Source organism: Vigna unguiculata, chromosome 8, assembly GCF_004118075.2.
Source record: "Vigna unguiculata cultivar IT97K-499-35 chromosome 8, ASM411807v1, whole genome shotgun sequence".
Classification (NCBI taxonomy): Eukaryota; Viridiplantae; Streptophyta; class Magnoliopsida; order Fabales; family Fabaceae; genus Vigna; species Vigna unguiculata.
This window is the reverse complement of record NC_040286.1, coordinates 35343110-35358204: the sequence shown is the minus strand read 5'-3', so window position 1 is coordinate 35358204 and position 15095 is coordinate 35343110. Positions and strand designations below refer to the sequence as shown.

Here is a 15095-nt window from a genome sequence, read left to right as displayed (position 1 = left end):
TCAATAAATGTTAGTTGTCAATATTTTATTATATGTTAAATGTATTTTACACTGACATTTAAGTTAAAATGTATCAAACGAGTTGAACAAATTTAAATAACAGTCTCAAACGTTATCTGAAATAAATAATTTAAGAAAAATGCTTTTTTAACAATTCAATTTTTAACATCTTTTTTTTATGATTAAGTGACTTCCGATTTTTCTATTTTCTCATTTCTTTATATTTCAAAATCACTTAGAAGATGTTATTTCAATTCTAACATAAAATTGTCAAAATTTCATTATTCATATTTTAATTCAGTTCGGTCAGGGAAAACTATGTCTATTCATTTCTTAAATCTTGGAACTAAACTCTGTCAAAGTTTAAAACAAAGACAATTTTTCAATTTTGCATTACATAAATTAAACAAAGATTGTGAGATATATATATAACATGCATTGTGGTGGTGATGAGAGGATTTGAACCATGTTTGTTTGTGTATTGAAAAAAAAAAAGAGTTGTTGAGTAGTGACTGGTTATGGAGGTAGCAGGTGAAGTGGTGTTCTGGACAATTTGTCTGGTTCGGTTAGAACAATGAAATGATGAAATAATGAGTGAATGAAAGAGGTTAGACTTGGTAGGCTTTGTCTTTTGGGTACCTTTTTTGGTGTCACATTCCTACACCATCATCTCTACCTCATTGTGGTCCAAAACCCTAATCCAAACATCTTCTATGAAGTTCCTACACAAATTTTAACCTATTCATTTTTATATGCATGAAAGCAACTTGCTTTTATAGACAAAATGTTTTCTTACTAAATTTTAACTAGAAGCTTTGGATACATAGCTTACTTTGAAAACCAATTTTTTCTCTTTTTTATAAAATCAAAGAAAAAAAAGTTTCCCAAACATCTGAATTTGGTTGAGTGTTACTGGGAACATCAATAAAGCAGTTACACATTTTTGTTCTAAAGTAAAGGAAGCATGAAGTGGTAGTCCTTTTTATAAGTGAATTCTTTGGCCAAACTTAGCAATGGCATAAATTAGGGAGGGAGGGGATATAAAAGTTAAAAAGTGCAAAAAGACATAAAGTTAAAATGAGGGGAAACATGTTATAATTAAAAAAAGTATTTTGTTAAGTACTTTTGTGAAAAATTACAAGAATGTTTAATTTAACAATAGTATTTGCAAGCTTTAATCGGAATGTCTTTGAAGACATATGGTTCATCATGTCTTCTCACAAAATTTGATGATCTTTTATACACAGATTTTTTTTTCTTATGAATTAACACTACAAATATTCTATTAGCAACCAAAAGTTGTTAGTCACTATAGTGATAAATTTAGATATCAATTTACAAAATTAAAAATTATTAGTTACTAAAATAGTCAATGTTATCAATAAAAAATTATAATTAGTTACTAATTAATTAAAAATTAATTTAAAAACTAACTAATTTTGGTAGCCAAAACCTCGATAGCTAATTTTTAGTGACTAATTTCTTTTGGTAGCCAAAATCATGATAGCTAAATTTTATAAACCATTTATAGACAAATTATAATTTTCATTCATAATAGTGATCATTTTAGTAACCAATCATTTTTTATTTTGTAAATTGGTCACTATAATAACTAACAACATTTGATTACTAAAATTGATAACTAATGAGATATTTTCTTGTAATGTAACTTTTGTAAAATTAATAAAAAGTGTTTACTAATTCAGTCTTTCTAGAGAGAATTCAACGGAGAGGCTTAATACTAATTAGACACGAGTCTAACTCACATAAGAGATTAATATTAATTTTAGATCCAAAATCTTAGAACAATGAATCTATGAGTCATCTATCTTATAAAGTGCTCAACTTCTTCGTTTATATCAAATGTGTAACTTAAACTTACATTTAGATTAACATGTAACAAAACATAAATTGGTGCATTGGGAGTTCAATCTTTATCAACTAGGTCAACTTTTATTGGATTGATCATGATTCCTCGTGCATAGAGTACAAGAAGAAGAGTTTCCAAAAGAAAGAGATAACTCAGAGGTTGAAACTATCTTTTTTTTCCTAGCCTCATGTTTCATGTCTTACATTTTACACCTTGTCAGTGTCAACCTCTTAGCCATACAAATTGGTAAATAGATCCAATTAACTTGTTTTTTCTCTTATAATTCTCATCTAATATTGATCTTTAATCACTAAATTCTTTGCATTTAGTATATCAACTCATTATTGTTTTCAGTACTCCTATCAATCTACACCAAGAAAGTAATACTTTTTTTTTTTTATTAAATCTAAACAAGGTTACTAGAAAAATTGTTTTGAGACATGGTCATCATGTTTGTCCAATGTTATTTAACCAGATTATATATATATATATATATATATATATATATATATATATGAAAACTTTGATCCCTGTGACGGCCATTGTCTAATAAACAATAATGTCACTTAAAACTTACACCACATGTGACCCATTTTGAAAGAAACCTTTCTCATAGCAAAAGGATGATTGAGGCAACACCAAAAATATTCAGTTTGAAAATTCTAAAGGAAGAGGAAGAAAACATTATCTAAAGCATGATGAATTACTTTATCTGAAAAGTCAAAACATCATCACCTTCTTTGGTTACTATATGTTTACTCAAATTTTCATGTACTTGCATTGCAGTGTCTATCTTCAAATAAACTCAAGGATTCAAAGATTTGTTGTGGTTTCCTATTTCAGCATTCGTTGGTACTTTCAACTCCTTCTCACCATCATGGAGTGTGCACATGAGAGTTTTCATGGAGATGGTAGATTCGTTGCTTCTTCCTCTCCTTACCCTTATCAAACAACTTCATATCTACTCACAAAGCAAAAAGAACATTCTTCTTTAAGCTTCATCTTTACATTATTTATGAACTGCATTTTGTTAAGTCTATAGAGGGGGTTTCACTGGGGAAATACAACACCAATGAGACCTGAGTCTAATCACATAAGGCATTGACACTACTCTCAACCTAAAACTTTAAGACAATGGGTTTTATGGGTCTTTATTCTTATATAGTGTTCTACTTTCTAATTTTTATTCAATCTGAGACCTAGACTCACACTTGAATTCTTAACACATTCTGTATGTTATGTTTCTTTCTGCTATGTATTGCATTCTACTTTAAGTCTTCTCTGTTGCACATGCTTTTGTTCTGATTGCATTTGATGCATGAAAAACAAGTACAAACAAACTTGTTTCTCACTGACCCAACAGTATCTCAGTCATGTGTATACCAATTGATTTGTGATTCATCATGCAGATTCAAAACCAGTGTCTAAAATAACAATAAAAGTTAATAAATGTTCACAGTTCACAATAACTCGCATTGCCTTTTAAAATATGAATCTCTTTGAACTTTTATGTTAAGTTTATAATTTTCAAAGATGTACTATTTGTTGTGTATGTATCCTGCCTTATAACTTGTACTATTTACCTTATCCTTATGACATATTTATCTTATCCTTATGTCAGTACAAAAATTTATCATAACTTTCTGATACAAATATCATGTTATATCAGGTGCCCTTGGTGTAAAAACTTGCAGAGACATGTACTTCAATGGATGGCCTAAGAAATTCACTCACATTTCTTGTTTAATGTTGATGAATGGAAGATAGCATATTAAGGGATTTTGGAGCCACTAAGTAATGAAGAGTGTACATGCCCAGAAGAGACTTTAATGCACCATTAAAGCTAAGAAGTTTTTACTTATAATAAACATTCAAGATATATAGGCATTGGAGCCTCTCATTCATGAGATGGTCATTTGTCTTTTACACTTCATATGCTCGAGCACAATAGCCATATCTCCTTAGCTTCATATAAGGAGCTCGATCAGGATGTTAAGAATTCAAGTATGAGTCTAAGTCTCGTATTGGCTAGAAATGAAAAAATAGAACACTATATAAGGATAAATACCCATAAACCTATTGTCTTAAGGTTTTGGGTTGAGAGTGGTGTCAATGTCTTATGTGGTTGGACTTAAGTCTCATTGGTGTTTGTTCTCTCCAATGATATTCCTCCTTAAAAACCAAACAAGTGGTATCAGAGCCGATGGTTTAAGGTTTTGAGTTGAGAATGGTGTCAATGCCTTATGTGACCAACCTCGCAAAGATACCATCAGGATTTTACCACATGTTTTACTGAAACAGAATCCAAACACGATAAGAACAAAGAGAAAGAATGAGAGTATGATTATTTTAGTTAACACTTAATGCTATAGTGGCTTATTTTCTGAAGATGAGAAAATCAGTAGGGAAGATTATGCAGTGGGGTTGGTCTTATGTGGTGTGAATGGTTAAGTCATTGGACATGGGAAGGAGCTATATATGTTAATGTGTGGGGATAGAGAAGAAAAAATAATCTTGTCTTGTAATGCATTCAGAGGAAGGACAATGCCATGTGAAGATGCATAATGTGGTCCGTGATGGGGTGCGACATCACTGATCGAGGTAAACGTGGCAAAAAAATCTAGGAGCAAAAAGGGAAGTTTTATATCTGCATCATTTGAGGTACAAAATCAACTTCTTTATCAATCTGTTTGATGTAATATTGATACATATTGAAAGTGGATTTTTAGTATCAAATGTACCTTTTCAATGTGCATGAAGTTATGAGTGCAGTTTCTACAGATTATGGAGAAGTACTTTTGCCATCACTGCCACATTCATGAACTCTTCTACTAGAGCACAAGAAAAGTATCATTTGAAAATTTTCAAGCCATATGAGTCATAGATGATGATGAGTTAACTGTGCCGTCTGAGGCATTTGTTGAGTGATTGAAGCTTCACCAATACAACTTTTAACCTAGTTTGTTGATTACAATTTTACAATTGGCTAAAATTGAGAAAGTAGAGCACGATATAAGAATAAAGACTCATATACTCATTGCCTTAAGATTTTGGGTTGATAGTGATATCAATGTCTTATGTGGTTAAGCTTAAGTCTTACTAGTATTGTATTTCTCCAATGAAACCCCTCTTTATAAACCTAACAAATCACGACTCATTCAGGTATGATTGTGAAATTGGCAATTTCATTCCAAAGGAAGCAGTAATTGAAATAAAATCCCCTGGCACTTGCTCATGATTTTTGAAGCAGCATGATGAAGATTCAATGCATATATGTGACCACAGAGAAAAAAACAAGTACTCTAAGAAAGTAAGTGGCTAAGTTGTGGTTGTCTTCAGTAGGAAACCTATTCACATGTGAGGGGGGAAATGTCCCCTCTTTCACTTCAACAAAAATTACAAAACAAGTATTGTAAGTTTTTATATTTTGTCTGTTATTGCTGCAATTTTCAATGAACTGAATCCAAATTGTATTTGAGTTTTAATTAAATCCCACAATTTATAAACTTAAAATGTTTTTTTATTGAAGTAAAAAACCTTAAGAAAACGTACCTATTATATTTAAATTTAGATCATTCTCATAAAAAATCATATAATATATATAATAATCATATTATTTTCAAAAACAACTTTAAAAAATTACACCCTGTCCTTTTTCTTCATTTTATCGTAAACTAACGGTCAAATATGAATTATCTTTTTCCCTCTTTCTATGTATACAAACACTTACTTCATATATGTTCAATTATTTTTTAAGTTTAAAGTTAAATAAGATAATCATCTTATATTACTAAATGATTTGATAGTGAGATCAACTAGTTGATTAAGAGTGTCAACGAAAAATAAACTGAAGAACTATAGTAAGAACATGTTGATTAATGAAATGATGATTTATCTCTGTACGAAAGATTTTATCTGTGTAACCTAAATAACAATGATTAATGGTGGATTGGTAAGTAGAGCAAAAGTCATCGAGAAATGAACAAATGTAAATGATTTAAATGGTGTGATATTAAGAAGAGCATGATTCTTGGATTCAATGGTAGACTGATTGATAAGTTTTTGTTTTTCATTGCGACAAGACTCTTCTTTCATCAATAGTGTATTTGGATGCTTTGGAGTGTTCAATAATGATAAAGCGTACGATGTGCATTTTCATTCTATAATTTTGTTCATTTTCTTGTTTCTTTTAGTTAACATTATATATTTGGTTTCATGTACAAAAATCTGAATAAAAGTAAATGAATTTCTATAATTTGGTTTAGATTGGCTTTATGGTTTTGCTGTATTTTTTCATAACAATAAACGTCCCGAGGAAGAATGAGTATTTTGTACCGCCACAATAGCTGTTCATTAACGGTAAAAAAAGTGACGCGCATGAATTCCTTCACACCGTTGCTTTCTTCAACTCGCGTTTATTAGCTTTCTGGCTAGACAGACAGATCCAAACATGCTGTCACAAACGTCAGAGATGGTCTCTTACAGCTCAAAAATATGGCTAACTTGGAACAGTTGTTTCATGGTCCACCGTCAACAAACTTTTTTTTTTCAAAATTTAGACGATTTCATTTAATATAATAACATTTTAATCTACTTTTTCTGATCCATTTTTATCCCACAATTCCAATCACGATTTAATTATCTATTTTTAATTTTTTTTAATGTTACAATGTGATAATCTAAAAATAATTAGAATAGTGAATAAAAATAGATCAGAAAAATAGGTTAAAATATAATTATGAATTGATCTATAGCAACTTGTGCAATCTTAAGGTTCAGCAAGAACGTTAAAAAGAGGGGAAGTCGGATAAATTAAAAAGAAAAATATACATTAAGCTGATGCAGTTCACGTGCATCAATTTCACAGAGAGAACAAGGGCCGAGAAGTTTAAGAATACCGGTTCGCTGAGCTTTGAAGAAACAAATGGAATTTAAGACTTGCCCTTTCCCGTCTTGAACAAGAGAACATTCATGACACATTGACACCCTCAAGCTGCAACACTGTACATCAACTAAAATCTTTGGGCTGGTATGAGAATACAGTAAATGACATAAGTTTTCTGCCCCCTCAAACTTTATATGAAAAAAAAAAAGAAAACACTTCAATCTATGGCAAGAACTTCAGTAGCAGAAAAGTGGACAACCCAGTAATATAGTTGAAGAAATGGAATCCGCAAATCAGAGGCAGATAAAAAAGAAGTGACGTCTGCAAGTTGAAGACGACAAGGAAGCACACATAGAATTCACTTGCCAATCCTTCACTAAAAGCAAGATGGTAGCGCGGGCCCATGGCAAACAAAAGCCAGCACAATATAAACTATCACGAGTAGGAGGACAATAAGTGCAATCCTGCAACATGCAACGGTTTAGTCAGTAAGACCCAAAAACAGAGACTCCTCTAACTTTAGTTAAAGATTGATTAATGAAGTTATGACAAGGATTTACAATTGAAACAGTTTGTTGCCTGCTATTTGAAATTATCCTAAATCTAGTAGAGGTGAATTCAAATTTTACTTAATGGAACTCTCACCACACAAAAACTTAACATTTATTATATTTAAAAATGATGTTGCACTCTGAATAACATAAAAATCAATCGAATGTAGGGGGATTTGACACGCAAATATAGCTTGCCAATTATAACTTTATATCATGAGAATATGGAACCTTCATGATAACACTATTTTTGGGTTTCTTGGAAACCTTATATGTTGCAAGTTAGACACCCTCGCATGGCCCTTCCCCTTAAATGTGTTCAACCAAGGGCCCATTTGTCATAAAGTTGCCTAGAATTGGTTTTTATACAATTAATTTTGAACCATTGAAACAATTAGAACATGTCCAAATTAATAACCATAGGTTTATACTGGTACTGCTGTTGTTATTAGAAAGTGTGATTTTCAGACACCAAAGAAGCTAGATCTAACTTTGAAGTACGACACCTTTATTTTTCCATCACTCGGATGCATAATAGTTTTGGAATGAACTTTTAGATAATTTTGGTGAGGCATGGGTGTTTTTTAGTTCACTGGATCAATTTCTATACATTCACTTTGAAAGGCTTGGTAAGAAGAAGGAACATAAAAATGTTGTGGCAATGCACTGTTTATGCGAATTTGTGGGTTTGATAGGAAAACCCACATCTTCAAGGCTGTGTCCTCACCTCTACATTTTTACGAGATAAAACCATTTTCACCTCTTCAAGTGTATCGGTATTGGACAGCAAGGAGACTACACAACTCTCCTACTTTAACTAGTTTCTAGGAGCTTCCATTTGTCTCTGTTTTTTCTCTACTTTGGTCTTTGTTGAGGATTTCTTATCCTCTTCCTTTCTATAATACTTTTTCTTCTTATATACTTTTACAAGTGAAATTACTTCTACCAAGAAAATTACTTTAGCACATTTAGAAGGTTTTACCAACACTTCAAGTTTCAACCAAAGTTTAAGCCAAGGTGGTTTCCGTCAAAGTCCTCTGAAATTCTACTATCAGCATTTAGGAAAGTCCAGTTAATCATGCAAGAAATGATACAAAAAGAATGGAGATGAGGTTTCAGATTCATTCAAAAGACTGAAGTTTTTCATTGCAAGTTCAGCTAACATGACTGAGTTTTAGATTGAGAACATACGTGAGCTTGACATTTCTCCACCAGACGGTGCTTCTGAAGCGGCGAGCTTGCTTCCTGAAACGAAATGTATTTCCTTGCATATTGGCAGTTTTATCCACCAGCAACTCCAACCGATCACCTCTATCTAAAACTTTGTCAATATTTTCTATCATGACATTTCGTACCTGTTAAAGAACCCAGAAGATAAGAGAACACAAACATGAGAGCAAAACAACCAAGTGAACAACAAATAAGGCTCAACCAAGTGAACAACAAATAAGGCTCGGTTCGGAAAAAATTCTAAACAAATACACAAGGGAAAATAAAATAAAGTGGTAAATAAATCCAGCTTCTCTCACAAATTAAAAACTTAAAATTAACTTAGTCTTATACACCTCTACTTTTTCGGAAGCTCTCTAATCAAAACTTCTCCAAAAGCTATAGAGCATAACAGGATTTTAACTTAAACGGAGAAGTTCGATAAATTCTATTTCTCTGTTTATTCTCTTTTAAGTGTTTATATAGAAGCTTATCCAAACTAGACCAAAGTATAAAATGTAAAAGTCAAAGTGCAGGTCAGTGCAGGACTCTCTTAGAACATATATCAAATAGAAACGCCGCTGACTAATCATTATTAGATGTATCTGTTCCATTAATTATAAATTTATTGTTCCAGTACCAAGCTCATTTAACTTGGGCAGTGTTGAATTACTAAACAAGGATGAAATGAAGTGGAATTGATGCAAAAATGTAATTACACAACCTATTAACTCACTGATTACCACTGTCAGTGTTGTTTAGCCACACACTCGCCAAACAATGAGTTCTAAATTTTCAATTACTCAAAAAACCGAAGAGAAAAACCACCACACCTGAGACATTTCACCTTTGAGCCGATTGATCCTATCGGCGTTGGGATCGCTGGAGTAATACTCCATCTGCTGATTCAAAACCCTAGAGAACTCCTCGTTCATTCCGTAAGGCTGCGCGGAGTGAACGGCTCGTCCGTAAGTCCGCACGAACTTCTGATGAATATCCTCGAGAAACGCAAAAGGAAGTCTCCCTGCAACGAATGAATTCAAAACATTAAAAGCGAACAAGTGACGGATTTAGGTTTTACAGAAGGAGAAGTGAACAGATCAGAAAACGCACTGCCGGCAGTGTCGTCAGCCATGCAGAGAACGGTGAGTCCATCGGTGCGTTTAACGTGGAAGATGTAGCGATCCTGAGAGTAGGAAACGTGCGTGTCGTTGTTGCCTGGGATCTTCTCGAGAATCTGCCGCGCGATTGCGCTGGCGTTGGTGGTGGTGCCGCTGTACTCCGCCAGCACCACCGATCCGCGACCTACCAGCGCGTACAGAATCCCCATTCGGTTCCGATCGGTGAATCAATCGAAAAGCGGCAACACAACACAACACAACACCAAACGCTCTTCTCTTCTATTCTCTTCTTCTTCCACTCCTGTTCATGAAGTGTCCCTTTCTTTTTGACTTTTTGCTTTTACCATCATCACTACCTTCTGCTTTCTGATTGGAATTTAATTATTGTCTTCGGATTTTAAAATTGCCGTCAAAATTTGTTTCCCTCTGTTATTTATTTCAGTTACCATTCAAAATTGAGTGAAATTACTTTCATGATATTTAAATTAATTGTTTTAATATTTCTATGATCGAAAGTCTTTTTTTTTTCCAAAATTTATTTAATCATGATGTTGATGATGAAAAGATTAATGTTTAGGCTTAATAATATTTTATTTCTCAGCCACGTCTTACTTCCAGCTGTTGCCACGTACTCTCTTAATAATATAGTAATATTACTTAAAAAATGGTGTTATAATAATGAAATAAATGTTCAACACCAACTATTACGTCTCTAATAAATTAATATGTAATTCTAATAATTAAATTGGATATTTTAGCTATAAAAGATGGAGATTCAAATAAAAAATTGTAAGAGTATGGTTGTATAAATAAGGATGGGGTGCATGTCCACTTTAATGTTGTAATATACAATTCGAGCATTAATGTTATATTGAAAATTCTTAGTTTTTGTTCTTAAATTCAGATCCCTATAATTTTTTTATCTCTGAAATTTTGTAAATGTCTGATTTTACTTTATGTACAAAAACTAATTACATATTTGGTATTTAAATTTTTTTAAATTAAACAATTTTTGTTCACTTTTATTATATTTTCCAAATATAAATAGAAAATAAAATTCTTGGTTGATGATAATGTTAGTTAATCAATGTAAGGTACTGATAATGTTGTTTAGTGTTAAGTTTTAACATTTGTTTTTCAAGGAGGTATATTAATATATTTTGTTAATAACTAGATAATATGTAAGACCGTATAAAACACTTTACACTAATACAATGTTATGAAATTGCGAGATTTGAGGTGATTTGTGAAAAAGAATCGTGAGATTAATAGAAATTCAAATTTTTACGTGCTGTCTATGATATTCATTAAATAATTTATAAACTTTAACTTATTTTCTTTTAAAATATTTTCATTTTAGTCTCTTTATCCATTGTAATTAATAATATAATATAAATATCTTCTTTATCTCTCAAGTTCATCACTCATTCACTCTCTCTCAAATTCATATTTTAAACAAACAAAAGTGAGATAAAACTTTTATAATACATTCAATTATTTTATTATTAAAAAGCTTTAGTATAAATAAAAAGACTAAATTACTTTTTTTTTATTGTTTTTGTTAATAAGTGTGAAGTTGGTCCTTCGTATTTATTTTATCTAAATTTAGTCATTATTTTTTTAAGAGTGATTCAATTTGGTTGTTAGTTTTCACAAACGTGTTAAAGTCGGTGTTATGTGTCAATTTGTGATTTTTTTAATTTTTTACGCATGTCACTACAAGGTTGTGCCACGTGGGCAAAATCTCAATTTGGTTTCTACATTTATTTTTTAATTTTAATTTAGTCCTAATTTTAGTAGAAGTGAAGCAATATTATCTCTTTTTAAATTGAGACTCAATTTCATTTTTATATAAATCTTCAATTATTTTTACTAAAATTGACATTTTTATTAAATATTTATAGAAGTATTTTTAAACAAAATTTAAAATCTATACGAAATTTTTACGATGACTCACATGGGTGAATTGCTAGAGTTAATACTTGAATCTTATGAGTTATACTATCCAACTTATTAATTTTAATTTGATCATGTGTTTTTTGTTGCATAATTTGTGTTATGTTTCACGCTAAATTTAAGAATCACCTTCAAACTTTAACTAACATGATCTGAAACATGTATTTCGTATAAATTTTAAAGTTAATTTTAAAATATTTTCAAAAATATTTAATAAAAATTTTAATTGTAGTAGAAATATCAACATAAAATTATATAAAAAGTAAATTGAGTCTCAACTTAAGGAGTGACAATATTGCTTCATTTTTATAAAATAAAATGGGACTAAATTAAAACTAAAATTAAATATATGAACTAAATTGAGACTCTAACAACCAACATGCCACAAATGTTGAGTAACATGTGTAAAAAAATAAAAATAAAAATAACCCAAAATTGAAACGTAGTACTGACTTTAACCCCGTTTGTGAAAAACTAACAATAATGATCAAATTGAATCACTTAAAAAAGAAATCAGAATCAAAAGAGTAGTTTAGTCAAATAAAAATCAGTTTAGTCTCGTACAATTTGTAAAAGCTATTATCTATCTAAAAGATAGAACATTCTACTTTTCTCTAAGTTCTTGATCTTTCTACCTTTTTGTTTGAAGATCAAAGCATACTATAGCACTATTGGTCGTGAGGCCTGACTTTTTATTTGATTAAATTGTTGATAAAATAAGTTCATCTTTTAATTTTTTTTTTTGTTGAGTCGTTTGAAGTCTTTGGCATGCATGTGTAGTCTTTAAGATTACATGTTTGGTATAAGAGTTCTTGGTGAACGGTTTAATTTTGTTAGGGTGTGATCAAATAATTTATTTGAGCTTTTTTGTGGAAATTAGAAGTACTTGGTGAAAATTATTGTATTTTGTGCTCTTAGTCAGGTAAGGAAAGTTGGTTATTTAAAAAAAATATTCTTTTTGGTATAAAATTGTGGTTTAAATCTCATTTGGATATGTTGAAATTGATGAATTAAATGAAATGACTTGTTTGTGAAATTTATGTTTTAATTTGGTTGATTTGATATTGTTAGTAGAGATATATACATGTAATTATTGTTTGATGGTATTCTTGTTTCTATAATTAGTAAACTTGATTCAATCGATTTTCAGTTAGAGCATTTGATAAGTTATTATTTGTTTTGGCCTCTGAAGAGAAAAGAAAAACACCATTTTGAAACCAAAATATGTGTAAATTGGTGTTGATGGAATGTATATATATTGTTTTTGTTTTGTGTATTGAAACTTATGATAGAGATTTTAACCTCACCAATAATCTAAATCATATGAACAAAAATACAAAGCGTACGACACATAAAGGGAGTTTGTTATACATTTGGTACGATATAGATATGAAATTTGATGTCTCAAATTAACTCTATACCTATCAAGCTCAAATATATATTTATATGATAATTGTGTTAATGTCTTATAGAATCTGATGTTTCTTCCTAAATGTGTTAGTAAAGATTACTTGATGAAGATTTTTAGTTGTATAAATTTATGTGTGGTTTATATATGTATGCATGTTGTTCTTGTATGGAATCAAGTTGTCTTAAGATGTCTTAATTACTCTTGCTTGAATGTTTGAGATGTCCACAAACTGATTAATGTTTTGATCGACTAAGGAGTGGGTACCTGGAGACATTCAAACGCTCAAGTTTATTTGATGTTTGAAATGTGTTTTATGATAGTTTCTTAATTAACGTAAAAGCAAAAATGTGTAAAACGGTATATAACTCAATTGATATAATGAAATACGTTTGAAACGTTAAATAATTTAACAACAAAAGTTAAAAGAACTAAATTCACACAGTTTTAAAGTTGAAAAACTAAATTAAGTCAAAATTTAAGAAATAAATTAATTTTATTTTTTTTTAAAGTTAAAAAATAAAAAACATATTTAACTGAAAATTTTATCTTTAAATTGTAGAAGAAGTGAATTTGAATTATTCATCATTTATAAACGAGTTTTTTTTAATGATAGTGGTGTTAATAAAAGAATTTTGTCTTCATTTGATTGATGTGGTGATTGGTTAGCCGCACTTATCACGTGCTCCCACCTTAATATACCTTCATATACACGTTGTGATAGGGCCAACCATCAAATACTCCATCATTTTTTTAAATGTATATTTACATTGAACATATATATTTTAAAAATATATTTAATTATATAAATATTTAATAAATTTGTAAATGGTTAATCGATGTTTTTGAATTGAATAAAATAAAAGAATCACTGATTGGTCTCAATTATTTTCCTTAATTTTGTTTACTGAATGTACTTTATTTCTTAATTATCCTCCGCATTAATTTTTTGAACATTCTCTGGGTTTTACTTGCCATGCGGTTGAAATAGTGAGAATAAACAGACTTGTTGAAAATAAAATCAAAAATAAATATAAAGTATCCATGAATGAAATTAATTTCTAATATCATTTGTTTTTTAGATTTCCTTGCATTTATCTTCAGATAAACTACATTTAATTCATTTAACTAAACGTTCGCGTCACCTAATCCACTGAATTCACGTAAATTACAATTATTTATTTAACTTGGAAATTCGATATCATTTTCTTTGTCTACCTAGAAAAAAAAAGGTATAAGAAAAATAAGAGATCATTTTTATTTTCTTACTATATGTTAAATTTGAAAATAGAATAGTCAATATAATAAATTTATTTCAATTTAATAAAACATTTGTAATTTTTTTATTTAATCATTTTAGTTTACACGTAGTAATAAATAGGATTAAATATGTTTTTAGTCCATCAAGTTTTAATAAAAATTGAAATCAGTAATTTTTTAAAATTTTTGATCAGTTTAGTCATTTATTTTATAAAATACGTAAATTTAGTCCTTTTAACCATTTTTTTAAGTTTATCTTACGTTTCAAGCGTATTTTATGATAGTTTTTGAATTGTTTATCCCGTTTGACACATTTTCGCTTCAACGTTAACTCAAATATTATCATAAAATGCGTTTAAAATGTCAAATAAACTTAATAAAATTTGGTAAAAGATTAAATTTACGTATTTCTAGAGATAAAAGACTAGATTTATATAAAGTTTCAAAAATAGACTAATACCAAGATTCACTGAAATTTGATGGACAAAAATATATTTAATCCTAATAAATAAATAAAAATTAAACTAAATTAAATAACTTTCCTAAATATAATATTCTTTGTTTTGGGTGGAGTATCTTGTAATATGAGTTGTTAGAAAGAAAAAAGAATATCTGCGCCGAAAGCTTTTTTTTTTTTTTTTCTTTTTCGATAAAGTTCATATAAAGCAATTTTCTGATGCAAATAACATATCACATCAGAGAATTTAGGTGCGCTCGTAGTGCCGTATTTTAAAATAGAAAAAAAATAATCCATAAAAAGAACATTCATATTTATTTATTTCAGGAATTAAAACTGTAGTTGATTACTTATACTATTTTATGTTTAATTTATCAC

General features: G+C 29.8%; 1 protein-coding gene across 1 annotated transcript; it reads right to left on the bottom strand.

Annotated features, from left to right (window-relative positions):
- Positions 1 to 6631: 6631 nt before the first annotated feature.
- On the bottom strand, positions 6632 to 9982 carry LOC114195409 (vesicle-associated membrane protein 711). Its single transcript, XM_028085871.1, has 4 exons — positions 9629 to 9982; positions 9349 to 9539; positions 8498 to 8661; positions 6632 to 7219 (listed from the first exon to the last, which is right to left on the bottom strand). Exons 1-4 carry the CDS (start codon positions 9843 to 9845, stop codon positions 7132 to 7134), a joined length of 660 nt encoding a protein of 219 aa, XP_027941672.1. The 5' UTR covers positions 9846 to 9982; the 3' UTR covers positions 6632 to 7131.
- Positions 9983 to 15095: the final 5113 nt, after the last annotated feature.